The sequence below is a fragment of the Glycine max genome, chromosome 11, assembly GCF_000004515.6.
Source record: "Glycine max cultivar Williams 82 chromosome 11, Glycine_max_v4.0, whole genome shotgun sequence".
NCBI lineage: Eukaryota > Viridiplantae > Streptophyta > Magnoliopsida > Fabales > Fabaceae > Glycine > Glycine max.
The window spans coordinates 8,503,576-8,526,982 of record NC_038247.2 but is presented as its reverse complement, the minus strand read 5'-3'; the positions used below and the strand labels follow the sequence as shown (position 1 = coordinate 8,526,982).

The following is a 23,407-nucleotide window of genomic DNA, read 5'->3' as shown; positions in this document are numbered from 1 at the left end:
TTTGATAATTTAACTTCAGTCCAAACATGCATGGATTCATGTCCAATCATCCAAAATCACATTACAATACTCCTACCAACCAACTGATTTTAGGTAAATGTTCATATATTTAGGATAAAACAATTGATTGAGTTAAAATAATTTTAAGTAACTTTTTAATCTAAAAATTGATGGAGTTAAAAATAATTTTAAGTAGCTTTTTAATTGGATAAAAAAATAGAGTTTTACTACTAAATTTTAAAATTAAAAAATCCAAATATCAATAATTTAACTTGGAAATTAATTTTCCCTTTATCATACGGATGTAATTCATCCGTCAGATGTACTATGAGTCATGCGGATGTGTAAAATTAATGGCTCAAACAAGAATTGAACTTGTGACTTTGAGGTTATCAGCACAACGCTCTAAGTCTAACCAACTAAACTCATGAGGCAATTACATTATAAAATAAATAATATTAATATTGCTATACATAACACTAAAATTTATAATGTATATTTAATGCGCATGTAAATTTAAATAATAAATTGTGACAATTAATTTTAATATAAATCATACGAATTATTTAATTCATATAGTTTTTATAAATAAAAAATATTTACTATTACAAAATTTAATATATATTAAATCTTATAATAGTAAAAAAAATTTAATGCACAAATGATAATTTAACATATTAATAATTAAAAAAATAAAACTTTAAAGAATTAAAGAAAAACAAAAAACTAATACGAATGAAGTTCATTCGTATGGTTTATACGGATGCTTCATCCGTATAAAACATACGGATCAAGTTCATCCCTATTATTTATATATGGATCAACTTGCGGATCAACTTCATTCGTATAATTCATACGGATCAAGTTAATCCGTATGTGAAAAATTGCTTACGGATCATCACTCAACTAGAAAAAGTAACTTAAAAAGAAATAACGAGCCAGGGATATTTTGGACATTAATCAAAAATGCTGGGTGCACCTAACAACACCGTTTTCTTCATCATCAGTTTTGCAAACGATCACCCAAATACACATTAGTTGGTTAAAGTCGCATAAACAAACTATGAAGGAAACAAGTTGAGATTGTTGGGTGGAATAAAATAAAAATGGATAACAAAAAATTCATTTATAAATTCTACAAGATGATCACAAAAGGAAAAGTTGGCATCTATATCTCAAATCAATTTGTTTTACAAAATCAAAACATACATACAAAATTCGCAGGTTAAGAAACCAACCCAACAGGAAAATCTTAAAAGTTAAAACACTTCAGCCACCTTGCTCGCAAGAACCCGCTCCCTCCGTTCAATGTAACTAAACGGAAACCAACCTGCCCTGCCTTTGCATTCACCCTCGGCCCATCCGCTGTTTGTCACCTGTTAAAACCGTAAGCACCATAATAATGGCAAAGGAAAATCAGATCAACTTGGAAAACAAGGATTTTATGTTAGCATTGCATGATAATGGTATAAATGCATTCTACTTGGTTATTCCCGTGTCAGTTTTGAAATGGTTCATCGTAAAATATAGTTATATTCAGATGCAGAAAACTATTAACCTTTCGAACAACAACGTAATCACCAACTGATAGATTTAGCTCCACTTCAGATACAGCAGAATATGGAAATAAAACCTGAAAGAAGAGCAGAAGTTACAAAAGAAGAAAGCAGTAACCTGCTTTCAATATTTATTATCTGCAAGTGTTCCCGTGTACAAGAAAGTAGAAACAATCTCATGCTAACCTCTCCTAAGAAGTAACCCATGCTATCTGTTGATCCATTGTGTGCCTGAGAAGCAAAGACACCATTCACTTCTTCATATGACGGAGGTGGTGGCATGCTGTTATCCAGACTAGGAGTAGTGGGGGTTTCAATTCGTTGTCGCTCTGATGTCACCTATCATTAAATATACATATAGCACGAAATCATATGCTTATAACAAAAGAAAATTACCTATCTGCCAAATGGTATATTTGGCTTCTGCATGGATAATAAATGGTAAAATGACCACGTGATATGAATACTTACCTCTCCCTCAAGCTGATCAAGTATTTGTAGGACTATTTGATGATAGGAACGCTCTGCTTCAACCTTCATAAGTAGAAACAAAATGTGGTATTAATTAGAAGTTATGATTCGTTATTACTCTGAAGAACCAAGGTTTCATTAAATTGAAGAATTGCAGAATCATAAGGGCAAACTGCAATACCATAGCTATAAGACGCTGAAGAGTTAACCTCTGTTGCTGTGCTTCAACAGCAGCCAAAGCTGCAGCTGCTTCCTTCCCCAGTATGGTCATGTTTGTCTTCAGATCCTGCAGCTTAGCTTCAGCTGCTTCTAATTTCATAGCATTCTCTCCATTGGGTGGCATTTCTCTTACTTTTGCCTGGCGTTTAGAAACTTCAATAGCCTGTCTAGGTTCAAAAGACAGAGTAATTACACCACAAAATAGTAAAATAAAATCATTAATGAAACATGCACTGAAACACAGAAGACAGACTACAAAAAGCAGGTGACAAATGAAAAAGGATGTCCAACAAGTTTTGAAAAGTTAAATGAAAGATAAATACTCGAATACCTGGGCTTCCGCTTCCTGTCGCATTCTGTCATAACGTTGAGCAAGATGCCTAGCATCCTCCAATGGAGCTCCCACCACCATTGCCCTTAATGGCTCTGCAACCTAATCGGCATTGACCATGACTTCAATCACATAGTTATTAGGCTAAGATGGCAACACACACTAGGTAAATCAATAATATGAGCCACCAGTATAGATAGCGTGAGATTGATGAACTCAGTATACGAGCATGGCTATTAAATTCTATTCACGATTGAACTTGAATATGGCCTCCATATTCCTTTTTCATTAGATTAAATGTACTTAAATATCTGTAAATCTCATTCATATCCAGTAAACCAGTTCAGTTAGGGGGAAATCCCCATCATTACTTCTGTGAAGTCAGATTTGAACCTTATAATCTTGCAATTGCAAGTACTGCTCAATGAACTCATACATAAACACTCCACACATAAGCATACTTACATATCAACATGTATATACTACCTGTGTCCCAAGAGCTTTTAGTAAGTTTCCACGCTCCTTCTCAATTTGAGCATGGGCTTGCGCAAAACTTAGTGCAGCTCTCGACAGTGTATTACCACTGGTACATGTATTTTCTGCACCATATTTCCTGCTGTCTTCTGACAACTTTGTTCCTGTTAAATAAGATATAGAGGAGTTCAATAATAGTGTTTTCTGCAACAAAGTTATATAGAAGCTTCATAACCTTACCTATTTCCACTTGCTTGGACCCGGTAACAATATAACCTTCTACACCTCGAACAATATCCCTTTGATAATGCTGAAACCACAATTGGAGCTATTATCAGCTTAGGGGAGAAGGGATAAATCGACATGAACTATAAATGAAAAAAAAGAATTGAAATCAAAGAACCAAGTCACCTTCCCCGCACGTGTCGATATATAAAGTTTCTCAAGTCTCTGGTGTAGCTGGAGCTCCACTCCATCAGTAACCACATTATCTGAACCTCCATAACCGCCACCCCCAAACTGCTTCAGAACAGCCTAAATAGCAACAATTCTGAATTTTCATTAGCACCTCGATGATTGAGAAAGGAACTAATCAAATCGAAGGAACATTTGAGAAACAGGAACCAAAAAAAAAAAAAAAAAAGAAATGAACGAAAGCTTAATCATCACAATTAATTAAGGAAAGACATAACCTACATGCAATTCCAAAGGATAAGTGGTTTTGGTTTTGTCCTCCAATCATACTTGGAGTTTCACCTCAGTAACCTATGTTGACCTTTAATAGAAACCTTTATTATGCAAATTACAGTTACAAAACTACAATTCTGATTGGAGAAACACCAAAAACACCAACGAAACTGCATCTAAGTTTTGTCCATTAATGAAATGGAAACACAGACATGCGCACGGCTCGGTGATTTTGAATTCAGCTACTATTATTGATTAGATATTAAATTTAAGCTTAATCACCGAAACACAGACATGCGCATCTCGGTGATTTTGAATTCAGCTACCGAGCTCAACGCGTAAGCAAGATAAGACACCGATTTAAAACTCAACTTTGATCTACAGTTTTCATTTATTGATTTTCGCAATGCAAGTATGAAATTCGATTAGATCTAATACTCTGCGGTATCATATTCACGAGAACAACAATTACTACAAGGTTATAACCACACTGCTCGGAGTTAGACGAAAATTGCATCGGAAAATAGCAACGAAGGGTACCAAATGTAAAGAAAACCGTGAGAAGGTGTAATGATTTAGAGAGAACAAAGAAGAAATGGAAGGATCTGCGGTAACGAACCTGTTGCTGGCGAGCGACCTGTTCTCGAAGCTTGGAGGCTTGCTTTCTGATAGCATCCATTCAATTCAATTTTGGTTCAGTGAAGAAAGGAGCGAATAAATTGAATCTAATAGTTTCAGTTGTTCAGTCCCAGAGCACTGCCATCAAAAGCTTCTTCAAAACGATAACCATTCATTCATTGGGCTTTGGATCCTTCCTCGAGAAACTTGTCTTTTTTCAAAAAAAATTATTTTTTTTAAAATAATAATAAAGACAGTTACAATGCAATTATCACTCTTCTAAAGCACCAAACCAAGGTGTTATATGGATGTACACCCGGCAAGAGGAATTAGATGAAAAATAAAGGGATGGGAAATGAGGTGAGTACAATTTTTTTTTTTTTTGTTGGAAGTGAGTATTATTATTCTTTTTTTAACCTTCGGTTAATTAGAAGAAAAAGACTTGACTAATTCAGAGCTGGAAGTCATTAAAGTCTGGTTAAGGATTATTTTCATCAATAATCAAACTAAAATTTCTACACATTAACCATTTGTATTTATAGGTTGTAAAGTGAAAAAAATAAAAAAATTTATTAATGATTTTATTGATAATAGTCATATTTCATTTTAAATAACTATCGTTTTTCTTTTTTTATGATATGAATTTAATTCCCCAGCTGAAAATGTTTGTCTAACAACTCAAACCAGATGCGTAGCAAATTAAATTTAAATTTTAAATCATATTCTGTAAAATTAGATTAAAAGTTTTTGTTTCTTTGTAATAGAACTAACAAGTGTTTAGTGAAATTAATGGTTAAAATTAGAAATTTCTTTTAATTTCTATATACATGAATAATGAAACAGGGGACCACATCCTTAAGCTAAAAAGTCGTGGCAAATTTGTCAAAATAACTTGGTTACTGTGAAGCATGGTCATGCTAGGCTTAATTGACTTGGGCTTGGATACAGTTTATGACCATTGTAACTTGTATGGACGTTGATGTTTTTGTGTTGGCAACTTCAACTTCTCCATCATGAAGTCTGATACTACATTCTTACAACTTCTGATAACATTGCAGACTTTGTCTTTGGTAGTGCAATGGGTGTGAAAAAGATATATATGTAGGTTCTGTTATTCTGTCTAATCACCAATGATTCATCATGATTAGCATGGGCGAACTCTTCATTTGCTTCAAATGCATCAATCCTCATGAACTTTTCCTATAATGGTAGTGATTGCTTTGTAGTTTGGACAATTAGAAGCCATATGACTAAATAATTGGCACCTGAAACACTTTCATAATTTAGGATTGGTCTCTTTGGTGGGCTTATGTGGTGTTGTATTTGATGGGCTACATTGTTGGGTTTGCATCTTTTTTTATATCCATAGGAATCCAACACAAAATACCAAGAGATTCATAAAACTCTCATCCACCTTATTCAATCAGATAAGCAAGCTAGAAAAGTGTCCTGCTTCCTCATTGGAATCACATTTTTGCATATCATAAACGATAAATAATACTACAAGTATAAGGAGTTGACATCACCATCAATTGTCCCAATATGAGTCAACGCTATAGGACATGCTTTGGAAGGTAAAGTGCTAAACTAATAAAAGTTCATTTTCATGGTCCTCAATAGGTACAAAGATTCCAAGATCAATGATGGAGCCTAAAAGCTGAGACTGAGCCCACCAGAGTAAATGCTGGCAGTGGTGGTGGAGCAGGTACTTAGTGGGTTTCTTTGACACCTACTACTAACAGTATCTAACACACTTTCTATCCAAAATGAAATGAAAATCTACTAAGCCAAACTATCACTCAAACAGTGGTATCTCACACACTATCCAAAATCTACAAAGCCAAAACTATCACTTAAAACAGTGATATTTTTGGATTCTCATTCTTGGTTTTGCTTGCGCTCCCCCATGGCTCTTGCTTGGAATTTAGTCATCACTTTGATACTACTTCTTCTGCAACAATCTTGTTTCCTTGTCACCTTTGCCTCAAGCAATGTAAACTATGCTCCTCCTCTTTTCTACTAGCCATATTTTGATTTTTTTTTCCCCCTTAATAGCATCTTCAAATGGCTATAAGGGGTTATTTTATTTTTTTACCTCTTCCATCCTTATTTGGTTCTCTTTGTTGTTATTCCCGGTTTCTTGTAGGTTCATATTGTGTATATGGGTGACAGAATGAGCCAGAGTGAGCAACAGTTAGTTGAAGACTCTCACCTTGACATACTATTACGTATTCTCGGAAGGTTTCCCCTCTAATTCATTGTTCTTATTCAGTGTATATGTTTCTGTTTCTCTGAAGTTTCAATTTGAGTTTATAAATGTGGTGTGTACTTGGGAGTGTGTCAGGGAAACAAAAGTGTTAAACATGTTCATAATTTTTAACATGAGAATACTTGCATATTGTTTTCTGGAAAATAATTGAAAACAAATGGCGTTTGAATTAATATTTTCAGTTTAAATATAAAATTGAGAATCTGAAATGCTCTTCTTTTTCTTTCTTTAACAGCAAAGTTGCTGCTAGGAGGTCCATCCTGTATAGCTATAAGCATGGCTTTTCTGGATTCGCTGCAGTTTTAAGTCAGCCTCAAGCTAAGCTCATTGCAGGTATTTATTTCACAGTTGTTTCAATGGAAAAGCATATTGCTAAATACTTTCTGTGCAAATAAATAAATAGGATTAAAATGAAATTGAAATTTTTGAAGATTAATATGAAAAGTTGAATATTATGATTTTATTTTTCTTTGCTATCACTCTGTTTATTCTCTGTTTGCATTCTATCTTTCTTGTTTCCACTTCCATACATTTCAAAAAATGGAGTGTACACTCAATATTTTCCTCTTATTATGCCGTCATTAAGTTAGATAAACAACCGTTGACAATTGATAAATTTGATTCAATTTTAGAAAATTTATTTATGGCATCTATGTACCCGTACGATTACCTTTATCTATGAGAGACATCTTAATTAGAACATTACGATTATCCTCTAAAAAGGAAACTTTGTTAGAAGAGATCTAAACCTTTTTATATGAAATTAATGACTGAGTTTCATTAAGAAATGGTGAAAGTGGCCCCCAGAAGCATGACACACAGACCTTTAAATAGTTAGACATCCAACAACCAACCAATTAGCTATAGCACCAGCCAATAACTAGTCATGGATTATTCCAACATGCTGTATTTTTTAGATGAAAATATCCTTGCAAAGTGAAAGCTGATTTAAAGAAAAGTCATGATGGTGTGCAGGATGTGGCAGCATCAACTCTGACAAATACATAAACTATAATCTCTCTTATTAGCAAAATGTCAAAGTTATGGTGGTAAATAGTGTACTTTGTGAAGCAATATACAGAAGTTGTGGTAGTGAGTCAAAATGGTTGCATAAAGAACTCGTATATGATGTGGGAATCTTTATGCTATTGTGAGTTCAGCAAAACTATAACCATGAAATAAATTTCAAAGAAAAACATGAAAATCTGTAATTCGGATTATTTGATTGCATCATTATATATTGGCGTGAGAACTCTAACATATCTCAATCAGAGCTCTGCCAAGTAGTAGTAATAATTTTCTCTCCTTATCTGCATTTTGTACATGCAGATTTCCCAGGGGTTGTCCGTGTGATTCCTAATAAAATTCTTAGTCTTCACACAACAAGAAGTTGGGACTTCTTGCACGTAAAGCAAGATATAGTAACCGGTGCTCTTTCTAGGGGTCAATCTGGAAGAGGCACCATCATCGGCATCATGGACACTGGTTAGTATGGAATTGCTGTGTATGCATTTGCCTGATAATAAAATCATAAAATGGGCTTGTGATTACATAATTGATTCTTTGCTCTGTAGGTATTTGGCCTGAGTCAGAGAGCTTTAGAGATGAGCACATGGACAATCCTCCTCTACATTGGCGTGGTATATGCCAGGAAGGTGAAAGCTTTGACCACTCCCATTGCAACAGGTTGATTATAATAAGTTTATTTCTAGTCATTTAGATTTTGAGTAAATAGTTCTGACTGTTGTTTAATCACAAATTGTCATCTATAATAAGTTTGTTAACTGTTATAATAATCAGTCTAAAACTTTTTAGGCTGATGGTGCATAGAAATTAAACTCTTAATTTTCTTCTTTGAACATTTTGGTCAAAAAATGTAGCCTTAGATGATGGTATCTTTTGATATGATGGCAGTAAAATTATTGGTGCACGTTGGTATATTAAAGGATATGAAGCTGAAATTGGCAAACTAAATACAAGTGATGGGGTAGAGTACTTATCTCCTAGAGATGCATCAGGCCATGGCACTCACACTTCATCTACTGCAGCCGGCGTTGCAGTAGAAAATGCAAGCTTTATGGGACTAGCTAAAGGATTGGCAAGAGGTGGTGCTCCATCAGCTTGGTTAGCCATCTACAAGATTTGTTGGTCTACTGGAGGATGCAGCTCTGCTGACATTCTTGCGGCATTTGATGACGCGATATTTGATGGGGTTGACATTCTTTCAGCATCTCTTGGCTCTGATCCTCCACTTCCTACTTATGTTGAGGACGCACTAGCCATTGGTTCTTTCCATGCTGTAGCCAAAGGAATTTCTGTGGTATGCTCTGGTGGCAATTCTGGTCCATATCCCCAAACTGTCATAAACACTGCTCCTTGGCTTGTTACCGTTGCTGCCAGTACCATTGATAGAGAATTTTCATCTAGGATTATCTTGGGAAACAATCAAACTCTACAGGTACTTCATCAATTCATCTTTGTTGTGCTTGCTGTGATGTTTCACTTTCACCACAAAATTCTTCAAACACTTAATAAATGTTAAGCTGTTATTATTGTTATTATGATTCGAACAAGGACCAAGAAGTTATTTAGTGATTGAGATGAGCGTAGCTTAGGATTTTCTGATGAAAGTTATGGATCTTCATTTCTTTATGAATATAGCTTGGCATTTCAAGCATGAAACAACATTACATCCATTTCGATATGCCTGCAAGTCTTTAGTTCAAGTAAATCACCACTTTGATCCTAATAAGATTGTAAGCGTTGATTACTTTAATCACTTTAATCATGGACTTCATAATAAAACTTTCACCTTAGTCTCTGACTTTGTAAAATGTTACAAAATATCATTCACTTAATTCCTTTCCACTATACTTTGACTTAAGTGACCGACGCTTGTAATTAAAGCAATTAAAGGGAAGGTTTATTATCTTATTATGATTCTGTAAGTAAAGCTTGTTAGACTGAAGGATGTTCTTTTCAGATTTCAAGGTGATATAACTTAATTTATCGGAAAACTAAAAACACTAACCAAAATAGTTGCAATTAAAAACAAATTTTTTATGTACTATGTACAGCTTCACCTGCTTTGAAGCACCTAAATTTAAACATTTAACTGAGCAAACAGACACAAATTATGTGTTAATACTAGTTTGCATACATGCAAGATTAACCGTTTGCAGTGCAGACACAACTATATTTTATTTCCCTCATATAGGGTCAGAGTTTATATACAGGGAAAGATTTGAGCAAGTTTTATCCTATTGTGTTTGGAGAAGACATAGCAGCTTCAGATTCTGATGAAGAAAGTGCAAGGTAAATTTCCTTAATAACTTCCTGTTAGCTTCATATCCCTGTGAAGCCGGGAGTGTGACTGTGAAAGTGCATATTTATTGTTTTCTGATCAGGAGCTGCAATTCTGGGAGCCTGAATTCAACCTTAGCAAAAGGAAAAGCAATTCTGTGTTTCCAGTCTCGGTCACAGAGGTCAGCCACAGTTGCTATAAGAACAGTAACAGAAGCTGGAGGCGCTGGTCTCATATTTGCTCAGTTTCCAACTAAAGATGTTGATACATCGTGGAGTAAACCCTGTGTCCAAGTTGACTTTATTACGGGAACAACTATTCTATCATACATGGAAGCAACTAGGTGAGTACTATGCAAGAGCAACATCTATTCTTTATGCACAAGTCTGTCAAATGTAAGAAAGTAATAGTCACATTGTTATTATTAGAGATTCCACATTGACTAGTGATATAGTCAAAATTATGTATATAAGTGTGGACAATTCTTACCTCATAAGATTGAGTTGAGTCTAAACTCAAATTCTAAAATATTGTTAGAGTCTATATCCTAGTGGTTGTAAGAATTAAAAAGAAGATGTATGAGTATATTGGTTTAAGAAAGCATAATATTGTTGATTGCACTAGAGTCTTTTTATTACATAACAATAACATGGTCTTGGGAACATGGACCAAATTATCTTGTGATGGATGCATGTGTTGTAGGAATCCTGTAATAAAGTTTAGCAAGACAAAAACAGTTGTGGGGCGACAGTTATCACCTGAAGTGGCATTCTTCTCGTCGCGGGGACCAAGTTCTCTGTCTCCTTCGGTGTTGAAGGTTCTGATAATTCATTCCTTCATCAAGGCAATAGTTTTTATCTTAACGAAAATGTAAAGCTTTTATGTTTATGATCGATGAATGTGGCGCAGCCTGACATTGCTGCTCCTGGGGTTAATATTCTGGCGGCTTGGTCACCTGCTTCCTCTGCCCGTTTGGTATCTGATGCTGAAAATGAAGATGAGACAGAGTTACATCCCCTTAACTTCAACATTGAATCAGGAACTTCCATGGCATGCCCCCACATAACTGGTATTGTTGCACTTATAAAGACTATCCATCCAACTTGGAGCCCGGCAGCAATTAAGTCTGCCCTTGTCACAACAGGTAAATATCCACTAATCTTTTATTTCTTCTGTCTCTAATTATAAAATATAATTGAGTAACTTATGTTTATTAATTAAATTAATTGTTATCATTAAATTTATTTATAATTATAATATTTTTCAAATTTATTATTAATTGTATTGGAAATCTTTTCATGTTCTCTAATCTCCACTAGAAAGAAAGAGATAACTTAAAATATTTCAGTCAAAAAAGAATTAATGTATGAGAAAAACAAACTCTTATAATAAAGGACAAAAAAAAGTTATTAACTATATTTTATAAATAACAACAGGAGAGTATTTCACAAAGGATATAGATTAAAGACAAAATAAAATTTTTTTAACCGTTTTTACTATTGTTTTCTTATCCTTAATAGAGTTTTATCTCTTCGTAACAAAAATAGTGTTTTATCTCAAAATTAAATGTCAACTTTAAACATAAATGGACCTTTAATCAAAGATTAATTATTAAATCATGTCATAAATATTTAACATTAAAAATATGTAGAAATTAATTGAGATCATGCACACTTAATGATCCTGAACAACAATTTTTCCATCAACGGACATGTTTATCCTCACACACACACTAATCACTTGTCCCTTCTCGAAGTTATGGAAGGCACTAATTTGAGCAATTTCTTTTGGTTTTGATGTAGCTTCTCTGAAAAATGAATACAAGGAATATATTTGGGCCGAGGGAGCACCACATAAACAAGCTGACCCATTTGACTACGGTGGTGGTCATGTTGATCCTAACAAAGTCACAGATCCTGGTCTTGTATATGACATGAAAAACTCAGACTACATTCGTTTCCTCTGTTCTATGGGCTACAACAACACCGCCATAAGCATATTGACAGGGTTTCCTACCAAATGCCATAAATCACACAAGTTCCTCTTAAACATGAACCTGCCTTCTATTACCATTCCAGAGCTAAAGCAACCCCTCACGGTATCAAGAACAGTCACTAATGTTGGTCCAGTTAAATCAAACTACACTGCTCGTGTTGTTGCTCCAATTGGAATATCAGTTATAGTTGAGCCATCAACCTTAGCATTTAGTTCCAAAAGAAAGAAAATGAAATTCAAGGTAACTTTTTCTTCCAAGCTACGAGTTCAAAGCAGATTCTCATTTGGATACCTGTTATGGGAAGATGGGTTGCATGAAGTCAGAATACCCTTGGCAGTTCGCTCTGCAGTACATGAATTTTGTGGACAAATATAATATCATGATCATTATTACCACTGTCACAAAATGATAAGAATAATGTACTAATATGATGGTTCGGTCTCATTCTTGCCTCCCATCATACCCAATGCCCTCACATTTTGAAAATGACATGCCATTTCATATTTAATAATTGCATTCTGTGTCATAATTTGTGTTAAACTTCTTGACATAATTTATGCGAAAATCCAAATTCCTTTTTTAACATCAATTTTGTCATTAACACTTGTTAAGAAAATTTTGAGACAATGCATAGATGGATAAGCATATGAGACCCAATATTTGACCAAGATTTTAAAGAATATAATTAATTTATTTTTTTTTTAAAAAAGAATAGATGGCTTTTGAAAGGTCTTACTAATTAGTGTATTTAGGATATTGATTAAAAAACTAATAAAATAAAATATTTATTATGCAAATAATAAGAAATAAAAAAATATGAATAATATAATTTTTCATCTCCCACTAAATTTTTTTTTACTTTAAATATTTTTACTTTAAATATTTTGACTTTTAGGACAATGGTTAACATTTGTCATTTTTTAGTATACCATTTGTATCTCTAATCAACAACTCATTTATTTTTACTATACATTACTATCACTATATATTAAATAAGGGTGATATTGGAAAAAAAAATATTGATTTTATAAAATGACATATATTTTTGGAATGACTTTTTTAAAATGTTATATAATCTGAAGCAGAAGAATTACTATTAATTAAAAACATTAATGTTATAAGGAAATACTAACTTTCTTTGTTTAGAAAAATGGCAAATGTCACAATTTACAAGAATGTGAAGGGTGGGATAAGTAACACAATGTTGTTTAAATAATTTTAAGGTAAGTTATGTGAATATTATTAATATGCCGTAACATTAAGATACATTATGAATAAAAAATTAAAAAATCAAACTACAAAAATGTTATCTAAATAATTTTTTTAAAACTCCAAAAGGAAAATTAAAATAGAATAAAATTTTCTAAATGGGTGAAAAATAATAGTTTGTGACTATAAAATGATTTTTTTATTCTTTCTCTATTTAATATCAATATATGAAATGAAAATATTTTTTAATTTATTTAAAAATTAATTTTTATTTGTTAAATATATATAATTAATTTAAATTTAAATTTAAAGGATTGAAAATTTGAAAATATGAAAAGTCAAGAAAACATATGCATGAGAAAAATGAAAAGTTAAAAAAAGAAAGTGAAATAAAATAATATATGAAATATTTTATAAAGCTGAAAAAATATCATGTGATAATTTTAATGGAAGAAATTATATATATATATATATATATATATATATATTTAAATAATACATACGATGATTTCTAGTTAATTAATAATGTAAATATTTGTACTCGCATTGTATTCAAGTTAAACTTATAATACTATTATTAATTTAATTGATCTAATTTACACAAATACTTTTGGTCCCAACATTGTCATGATTGGAGAATTAGAAAAGAAAACAAAATAGCGGGAGAAATAATCCAAAATTTGGCACATCACGAGGCGTGATTAACGCGGCCAAGCAAAGCTTTGCTAATCTCCATTTGTGTTTTTGTTTGCGTTTTCCCTTTAGTATTGATTTTTTCCCTCAAAATTCAACGTTGAAAAGTTGTATTTAGTGCACTATGCGCAACCCAGACGGTTTCTTCTTTCCCGGTTACTTCATTATGGAATTCAGGTATCTATTTTTTCGAAAACTGTTAGCGCCAGAGAGTGAGTTATTTCATCATTTTAATTTTTAATCACACACTTAGTCAAACACGGACGTTCATCTCCTGCAACACAACTTTGATTATAATAATAGTCAAAACCGGCATGTGACCTTAACATTTTTGTTTGTAACGTAAAATTGGACCGGGCCAGCCAGTTTCTCGAGATAAGAATTGCAGCATAGTTTTTGACTTTACAAAGCCATCATAGATATCCTTCATTCCAAAAACAAACAAATAAATAACCAAAGTTTAAGGCATCAATAATAGTCAAGCCCCACCACCTGACCAAATGTCACGCCCTTAGTGCATGACCCTCGAGGAAAATTTAGTACTCCCATATTTAAAACGAAAATGCTATACTGACTTGTAAGAAACCAAAAACTATAGAGAGATAAAAGATAACACCAATACCTCAACTCAAACGCTTGTTTCGCCTAACCAAAGGAAACTCCACTGCGGTTTCCCTTTCTTCTCTGTCTTCACTACTCTCTTTTCTCAATAGGTAAAAATTCCATTAAATCTCCAATAACGTTTGTGTTTCCGAGAAAGGAAAAAAAAACATTAAATTAGAACCGCGTAAAATAATATTCTGTCGTGACAATAATAGATTTGAGTTCTGTAGGAACAAGAAAAATGGAAGTTGCGGCGGCGAAAGCGCTGAAACCAAGCTTGCGGACAGAGTTTATTTTCCCTCAAGCAATTTACGACGAGATTTTATGTTTTAACGCGAACAACGTTGTTGCCGATGAAGATTTCTCCATGGACGACTTACTTGACTTTTCCAACGGGGAATTCCAAGTTGGAAAAGACTTCGATGATTACGAGGAAGAGGAAGACGAGGAAAAAAACAGCACCTCCGGTTCCTTGCAGTCGCAGGACAGAGCCGAAGACGACAACAATTCTAATTCCACCGCTGGAGGCGGCGGCCACGACTATGTTTTCGCCGGCGAGTTGTCAGTTCCGGTGAGTTTTCAATTCTTTCATAAAAAAATACTGCAATTAATTTTACGCTTAAATACATTTTTTCCATATAATTTAGTATTTTTTTTATTTTTCTCCTTATATTCCTAACTGTTTTCTTTTTCATCCGTGTTTTAGATGAAAAAAAGACATTTTTCAAAATATTGTTCTACTGTTATCTAAAAATATTTCATGAAAAAAAACAAAACACACATTTTATAATGATTAAAAAAATTAGAAGAATGAAAATGATAAAAATACTAAATTATAGATACTAAAAATATATTTAAACATTAATTTTAATTCATGGTTTTGTGAAGAAAAAACAACAAAATAATTAATTTTTGCAGGCAGATGATGTGGCAGACTTGGAATGGGTTTCTCACTTTGTGGATGATTCTCTCCCGGAGTTATCTATATTGTACCCCATTCATTGTTCCAAGAAAACAAGAGTATGGGCCGAACCGGAATCCAGATTGAGCCCGGCCCAAACCGTTTCAAAAGTCCCGAGAAAGTCGAGAACTGAAAAGCCTAGAAAGCCCAACACTCGTGTCTGGTCCTCTTTTACGGTGTTTGCTGGCTCCGTTGGGTTCGGCGAGTTGGTGACTAAGAAGCAGAAGAAAAAGGTTGAGGCCCAAAGCGGTGGGGCCCAGTCTCTGCGACGTTGTAGCCACTGCCAGGTGCAGAAAACACCGCAATGGAGGATCGGTCCACTAGGGCCCAAAACACTTTGCAACGCTTGCGGGGTTCGATTCAAGTCTGGTCGGCTTTTTCCAGAGTATAGACCGGCCTGTAGCCCGACCTTTTGTGGCCACATTCACTCTAACAACCATCGTAGAGTGTTGGAGATGAGATGGAAAAAACAGATAGCAGAATCCGTTACTGGTTCAGACCGGAAACAATTGATCCCAAATTATTAAATTTTGTTAGACAAAATTTACAATGGAGTAGAGTGCTAGTATTATTTTTTCGTTAGAATTAAAGTTTTACCTCTTATATGCATATAAAAGTTTGCATTATTGAGATAAAATTTTAATTCTAACTAGGCTATCCAAGGAAACTATGTTTAAGTAGTTTTTTTAGAGTCCAATAGGCTATAGATTAGGAATAGGTCAACGAACCGGTCTGAGCCGGTTTGATATTTGTACCACGGTTAGTGAGTAGTGATTTAAATTAGTGCTAGTGAGCTAGGGAGGAACTAAGTGGTAGTAATGGACATTAGGAAGGCATTGATTGCATGTATCCCATTTTCCTAGATCAATTGAGTATAATAAAATCGAGAAAGAGAAAATTTAATTACTTATGAGGACATCTTTGTTGGCCACATATATATATATATATTCAAGTTGGGTTGATATTTTATTTGCCTCTCTTTCAAGCTTGATTGAATTATTCAGCGGTGTGCGTGTGAGATTCTTTGAGTGTGTGCATTTATGTGTAAGAGGGAGAGGTGGGGCTGAGAGGGATTGAAGCATTAAAGTTTTAGTGGCCTTTATTTGAGACCATGGATACTGTGCTACCGCCAAATCGATTGGTCAACTAGGATGAGGTGGACTACTATTATTAACTTATTGTTATCTCTGTCCTTCAATATTATACTGATTCATTTGTTTTATTATAGTTATGGTATAAGAAAGAAAAATTATATTATAATTATTTTTTTACATATATTTTGTATAATATTAATAGTAAATTATAAAATTTATAAATAAATTAATAATAATATTAAGTTAATTTTTAAAAAAATTATTAAGTATTTTATTTCTTTTATTTGTTTATATGTGTTAAAATAGTCTGAGAAAATAATTATTTTGCAATAAAATAAATAATTATATAGTAGTTATAAATTCTTAATTGCTAACCAGTGGTTTTTTCTTTTTTAAGATAACCATCAGTTATGGCAATTCATTTACAGTTAAAGATCAAATATTATATACAAGTAAAAATACCGTCAAAAACATAATTACAAGTATAAAAACTTGATACTTTAGCTAATGAATAAATAATATGATTTGTTTGTCTCTTTATAAAAAATAAATTTTTATTAAAATTTATACATGAATACATTAAAAAATGATGAAAATATTTGTAATTTTGCCCATTTCAACAAAAAAATTCTTAACTAATGATGTAAAGACATTAGTAAGTTGCTAAAAAAATTATAAAAAAGTATAATTTAAAAAAAAAGGATTTAATATGTGATATTACATGTATTAATAATTTATTTATTTTATTATAATTTTTCTTAAAATAATAAAAAAAATTGTTAATTTATTTTTATCTTAGTAAATAATGCATTTTTATATAAAAATAATTGATAAAGTAGATAATATGGATAGAGTTTTTTTTAAATAAAATAGACGAACTTTGTAAAAAGAAAAATCCTACAAAAAGATCGAGTAATAATACTTTACCTTTGTGTTTGTGGCTACATGCATCAATGATGAGTCATCTCCATGTTTAATGGTTAGGAGACATGACTTATACTTCACGGAAAATGGTATTTTTCTTTCTTTTGAACATTTTTCTTTTACAGCTTCTTTTGAAGATAAATTTTTTTATTTTTGATTTTAGTTAAGGACATTAATTTAATAATTAAAAGATTTTTTTTGTTGAAAATTATGTTCGAGATATATTAGAAATCATAAATAAAGTCACAGTACTATTTGTTAATAAAAAGTTTACTCTTTTCTTTCTTAATCAGTGTTCTTAAATATTGATTAGCATTTTACTTTATTTATTTTATAATTTAATATAATAGCAACTATTTTTAATCATATTCGTATCTTTAATTAATTCTTAAACATTGTATATATTTTTCATAAATAGACAAGAAATAAATTCTTAGTATGTCTGTAATAATTTTCAGTTTTCACTCATCTAATCATCTTTTATTTGATATCCTCTAACTATGAGTTTCTCTATATAAGCAAGTCCCTAACCAAGTTGCAACGAAATTAACATCGCATAACCAAGACTTACGCAAACCATCCCTTTAAGTTTTTCAAAGTGTCTTAAATCTACAAACCTCAAAAAACACTTGAAATTCACAAAGATAGCGAGCCCTTACCAAAAAAGTCACATATGCACTTATTGTGGTTGATGAATGGTTGATGGGCCAGGCGCACTAGTATTTTTGTTGAAGCCGAAGGGAGTGACATCATTTAAAGACGTGTTTAACAAAATTAACTTAAAAGTTAACTGAAATTTATAAACAATAAGTTATAAGTTAAAAAACTAAATATTTAAAAGTTATCTGATTGAGATAAAGTTATTTTATGATTTTTTTTATGTATATATATATTAGAATAACTATCTTACAATCACAGTGTTTTTAATTATCATTCTTTAACCGGATGACCTATTTACTTCTATTGATTCTTTTTTTTTTTACATTTTATATAAAATCTCATTATCCAAACATAATGGTTTGTTTGTTTCAAAGTGAAAAGAATGATTGTGAGTGAAAGAAAAATACCACAAAATCTATTCATTCCATGGTTTGGAAGCTCTGAACAGGAGGAAGGAAGAGAAAATTATTGGGAAATAATTTAAATTTATAATTTCAATTCTCTAGCATATTATTTAGATTTAAAAAAGAATATTATTTTATTTTTATGATGCTCTTTTTATTTAAAGATGTATTATATAAATTAGATATTTATTTTCTCTTTTAAAATTATGATGTTAGGTTTATATATAAAAGTTATTTAGATAAAAAAAAATATTTAATCTCAATAGGATATCACCACCCTAGATAAGAGAGAAGGGTTATATCGAGAGAAAGTTTATAAGTCTATTTAACTTATCCTAAAATGTTGAGTAGATAGTAGATTAGAGATGGATATCTAAATCACATTAAATAAAGGTTGAAGTTTTGGATATAAGGACGAGTGTTTGAACTTAGTTAAATAAATTTGTAATATTTTTTATTTCATTTGTGGTGTTGTCTCTTGTTTTTTATTATGTAATTTTTGAATAATAAAAATATAAGTGTGTTTTTTCAATAAATATTTAATCTTACACAATTTTCTTTTTCTCCAATTTTGGACAGAAAAAATAACAAATTTATATTTAAAAAATTAAAAATTTATTATAATTAAGAAAAAGAATATACTGATTTATTTCTTATTAAAAGAACCAGAGTTACTACATAAATAAATGATAGGAACAAAAAACCCCACACTCGTAATCACTAATCAGTCAATTTAAATAAAAAGAGTAGTTTACCATGATTGAATAATAATCGGAGAGAGAGAGAGAGATTAGCCAGTTTTGCGTTTGGACCTGTGATCAGATCCAAAATGAACAAAATCAAGCCCAACCCAAAACGCATGGTCGTGTGTCGTTCATCCATTGCTGCGTTTTGTGGTGAATTGTCGTCTTTCCCCGGCCCTATGTATTTCCATTAGAGAGAAAATAGAGATCAAGCGCAGACATGGGAACTTAACAAAGGAAGAAACGCGAATTGATGATGGAGGTCACCAAAGACGAAGCTGCAACCCCAGGAGCAGGAGGTGCTCAACCTCGCAATCCAAATCCAAATCCAAATCCAACTCCAAATCCAAACCCTAACCCTAACCCTCCTCACACCACCAGAGGATCTAAAGGAAAATCGTGTAAGGGATGCACCTACTACTCATCGCTTCATAAAGCCAAGTCCAAAAACCCCACATGCGTTGGTTTCTCCAGAACACTCCAGCAAGGTATCTCTCCCTCTATTTGTTTTACTATTCATATCTTTGATGAATCTTGAAAACTTGTATATTGGTAAAAGCAGAAAATGCGTGAAATGGAATTTTGTGGGTCAAAGTTTTTAAACCTTGTTATTATTGAACAAAATATTGTATTCTGCGCAATGAAAATTTATCAATTAATTCCGAGCTATGTTGATATCCATTTAGCGGGCCTGTACTGGAATAGTTGTTGATTTTTGCGGAGCACCTATCCTTTTACCTTGTAGTTTGATTCAGAGCAACGTATTTAAGATGACATTGCATTTCTTGTTTTGACTTGAGCCTGCAGCTGGATTCTAATTTGCTTATGTTGAGTGTTAGCTTGTACTCCAAATCATTAGGAAATTGAGTATGAGAGGAAGTTACATTCACCGCCATCCTTGCTGCTGAGCAAGGTTTTAAAAAAATTAATTTCTGATAAAAAAATATAGTTTAATGTTTCTTTTGGATAGGTTCTATATTCTATCCTTTGCTTTACTTATGAGTTATGAGAGTTTAATCTTTATTTCATTAGAAGCCTTTGATATCAATGTTCTTATACATATAACCAGTACCCCCCTTTGTTGTCGGAGAATCTGAGTTGGAAGCTTCCAAAGAGGGCCGCAGCCTTACCAATTTCAAGTATGCATGTGTTGGATACTCTGTCTACTTAGACAACAAAGATTCTTCAGCTGACTCGCAGGATAAAACAGCAAAATTGCCCTTTTGCGTTGGTCTTGAGGTTTTATATCTTGACCTCCTTTTCCTTGTAGTTTATGTATTTTTTTTTTTAACTAGGTTTATCTTGTTCCATGGGTTTCTTCAAAGTTAGTGCTTATTTTGTGTAATCTAGAGTGTCATATATCATGCGGTGAGCAAAATCTATTACGGGGGTCAAATAATAAACTTGTGAAGTCATGAAAGATAAAAGAGAACTGCTAGACTCTAGCACACTCTTTGATGCTTGGTAAAATTTATGTGGAGCTCACTTGTTGAATGGGTCTCATTTATTGTTTAGGGGCTCTCACATGATTTCCACACAATAGTAAGAGTCAACAAGATTGTTGCTAGCAACCTAGCATTCCTCATGATAAAATAAAATTAAAAAATGGAGAGTGGGGATGAGCTGGTGCATCAGTGATCACTTAAAATGTAAATGAAAGCGTGGTGTTAGTTATGACACTGTTAATGCATGTTTCAGGTGGTCTTAGAGGAGAAAGCTTCAAATTCACATGCAGGCCATGTTCCTGCTACTCATAAAACTGAAGGTATTGAAATTCTTGGTTTTTATTTTTATTTACAGTTCTAGGTTATTTCTTTCTTTTTCAATCATGCCTCATTTAGTTGGAAAAAGAATAATAGTAAAAAAGCCTCAGCATATTTGGATAATTATCTGGTATCTTGGAGATGGTCATTTTGTGTTCCTTCTTTGTATCAATGATAACTTTCCCAAAAGGTAAAAAATGTTACGCTGGAAATTCATATGCAAAGTCATAGAAGCAGACAAGCAGTAGGACATCTCATCTGTCGTGTGCTTTTCTAACATTCTCTCAAAGTTGTTCTTTATTGTGCTAAACAGCTTAGATATATTTATTACCAAGTGTTAGGATAAGAAACTCAAATACTGAAGTGTATTTTAGAAGGAACAAGAGACTAGAGGGGAAATTAGGCCCATGGGCCTGTCTAACATGTTAGTCTGGCAGTTATTAGTGGCAGTTGGGTAATAAGGGAAAAACTGCTCTGTATTCAGATTTTGGGAATTCACAGTTGGGAGAGAAGCTGAGATTTTTGAAATTCTAGCTATTATCCAATAAAAAAATTGTTTTTTCTTCTCTCACTTGCCTGTGTATTGAACCATATTTTTATTAATGGTGGACTGCTTTATCACCAACATAGCTAGAAATCCTCAAGTTTCTTTAAAACAAAATGAAAAATGAAAAATGGGGCTTTTTTAATTTGAGCATCATTTAGTTTTGTCAACCTTAAAGAATTTCTTTTAATTTAAGATATTATTCATCAGTTAGTAGTTCTGTATCAAACACTTTAAAAAACAGTTGATTTTGAAGCAATTTCCTCTGCCTAGTGCCTACTATATCGGTGGACTTTTCTACACTTGTAATGGGGCAATTGATAGATAATGGTGAATGTAACACATGGAACTCTCAACACAATCCTATTTACAATTGTACAAGGTGACTCGTTCTTCTAGACTAGTATTCTTCCTGTATGCCAGAAAAAAATTGTCATTGTTTTACTATATAATTCTTTCATTCTGCATGAATTTCTACACCAAAAAATCATTTCATATTAAACATGATTTTATATCTGGTTTTCTGAATAATTATTTTATCAGTTAAGATTCCTAAATTTTGGGGTTATTTTTCTTCTTCTTTTGTTTGTACTTTTTCTTACTGTACCTTTTCATTTCGGGCTTTCTGGTCTTATTTGTCTTGAAGATGAACATGCTGCTCCTCAACCTAGAAGATATATACCTCCAAATCATACGACAGAGTTCTTGAACAGGCAAGTTGAAGTTTTCAGCATGGTCAAGTTAACTCTTGTAGTGCGCATGTGCTTTCTAGCTACACGAATGCTAGGAATGTAGTATTAACTTACTACTTCTAACATCTGAAGATTCTAAATATGCAGGTTTCAAAGAAATGCAGGCCTGGTGGCATCTGGTGTTGCCAAAAACTTGAACAGAGTGGGTAACTATGTGAAAGATCTCCTAAATGACATTCTAAACTAATTCTACAATGCACCTTGCATGGGTGGTACATTCATGCTCCCTTATGTTGATTTTTCATTTCAATCCTCACCCCCTAATGTGCAAGGCGCATTATAGAACTACTCCGACATTCTATTTAGGCGAACGACGGTGACAACTGTAGTTCGTGTACGAAATAAATTCAATTTTACACATTGGCCATTTTCCTTACCTTAGGTCAATTTATTATTTAGGTTACTGGCGGTTTTATAAATAAATTTTACACATTGGTCATTTTCCTTTCGTTTCTGAACTTCGTTAAAATGAGTTTTTTGTCCAAGTTGGGTTAATGCGTATATATAGTTTTTAGATTTCTTATTGCTAAAAGTGTGATTTTTTTTGTTTGTTCTGTAACTTCTTTGTGGGCTTCCAATGTGGACCCCAAATTTATGTACTGGTTCGGCCGTATAGCCCTTTGTTGTCCACTAAACTACCTTTATGCTGCGTGCCTTTGCTATCTGTTTGGCATGTCATACTGGGCTCGTTTTTTTCTTTTATTTTTGAGAATCTAATATTTAACATCTAAGTTGGTGCTTAGAATCTTAGATATCAATGAAACTACTTGGCCATCTATTGTAATAGGGGCTTACAAATGATCGAAATTAAGATGTTTATAAGGATTGCAGAATGTTAAGCTCAAGAGAATTCTAGATGTAGATGCAGTAATTGAAGGAAACCAAATTTCCATTCTTATGAAGGCAGTGACCTTTGATTTTCTATCATTTTAAGAACTAAGGGGTGGATTCGATTAGGATTTCAATAAGGTTCTTGTAATTCTGAATGTTTTCCAAAAATCTATGTTGTTCTTTCATATTTTTTAATTTCTTACTGAATAGATATATTGAAATTGAAACTAGAAAATCTAGGTTATAAAAGTCTTCTAAAAAAAATTGTAAGTTGTAACATTCTTGCGTAGTCTTTTAAATT

At 32.6% G+C, this 23,407-nt stretch overlaps 4 protein-coding genes across 7 annotated transcripts; 3 read left to right on the top strand and 1 right to left on the bottom strand.

Annotated features, from left to right (window-relative positions):
- Positions 1-1,151: 1,151 nt before the first annotated feature.
- LOC100777051 (SH3 domain-containing protein 2) lies at positions 1,152-4,665 on the bottom strand. Its single transcript, XM_003537796.5, has 10 exons — positions 4,358-4,665; positions 3,463-3,585; positions 3,292-3,361; positions 3,064-3,215; positions 2,578-2,679; positions 2,209-2,409; positions 2,028-2,090; positions 1,743-1,895; positions 1,559-1,633; positions 1,152-1,376 (listed from the first exon to the last, which is right to left on the bottom strand). The coding sequence occupies exons 1-10, from the start codon at positions 4,415-4,417 to the stop codon at positions 1,260-1,262; spliced, it is 1,116 nt and encodes a 371-aa protein (XP_003537844.1). The 5' UTR covers positions 4,418-4,665; the 3' UTR covers positions 1,152-1,259.
- A 1,429-nt stretch (positions 4,666-6,094) lies between these two features.
- LOC100775442 (subtilisin-like protease SBT3.9) lies at positions 6,095-12,459 on the top strand. Its single transcript, XM_003537793.5, has 11 exons — positions 6,095-6,349; positions 6,503-6,597; positions 6,861-6,958; positions 7,955-8,110; positions 8,200-8,311; positions 8,540-9,083; positions 9,843-9,940; positions 10,033-10,272; positions 10,632-10,746; positions 10,839-11,073; positions 11,732-12,459. The coding sequence occupies exons 1-11, from the start codon at positions 6,263-6,265 to the stop codon at positions 12,298-12,300; spliced, it is 2,349 nt and encodes a 782-aa protein (XP_003537841.1). The 5' UTR covers positions 6,095-6,262; the 3' UTR covers positions 12,301-12,459.
- Positions 12,460-14,378: 1,919 nt separating this feature from the next.
- Positions 14,379-16,594, top strand: LOC100789689 (GATA transcription factor 7). 2 transcript variants are annotated; one of them, XM_003538957.5, is made up of 3 exons: positions 14,379-14,540; positions 14,661-15,001; positions 15,349-16,594. In XM_003538957.5, the coding sequence occupies exons 2-3, from the start codon at positions 14,672-14,674 to the stop codon at positions 15,916-15,918; spliced, it is 900 nt and encodes a 299-aa protein (XP_003539005.1). In that variant the 5' UTR covers positions 14,379-14,540; positions 14,661-14,671; the 3' UTR covers positions 15,919-16,594. The 2 variants fall into 2 exon arrangements, with proteins under 2 accessions (XP_003539005.1, XP_014619472.1); XM_014763986.3 differs by having other exon boundaries at positions 14,401-15,001.
- Positions 16,595-19,375: 2,781 nt separating this feature from the next.
- LOC100820348 (uncharacterized) lies at positions 19,376-22,555 on the top strand. 3 transcript variants are annotated; one of them, XM_041006439.1, is made up of 5 exons: positions 19,376-19,704; positions 20,286-20,455; positions 20,915-20,981; positions 21,797-21,905; positions 22,170-22,240. In XM_041006439.1, the coding sequence occupies exons 1-5, from the start codon at positions 19,470-19,472 to the stop codon at positions 22,171-22,173; spliced, it is 585 nt and encodes a 194-aa protein (XP_040862373.1). In that variant the 5' UTR covers positions 19,376-19,469; the 3' UTR covers positions 22,174-22,240.
- The last annotated feature ends 852 nt before the right edge of the window (positions 22,556-23,407 follow it).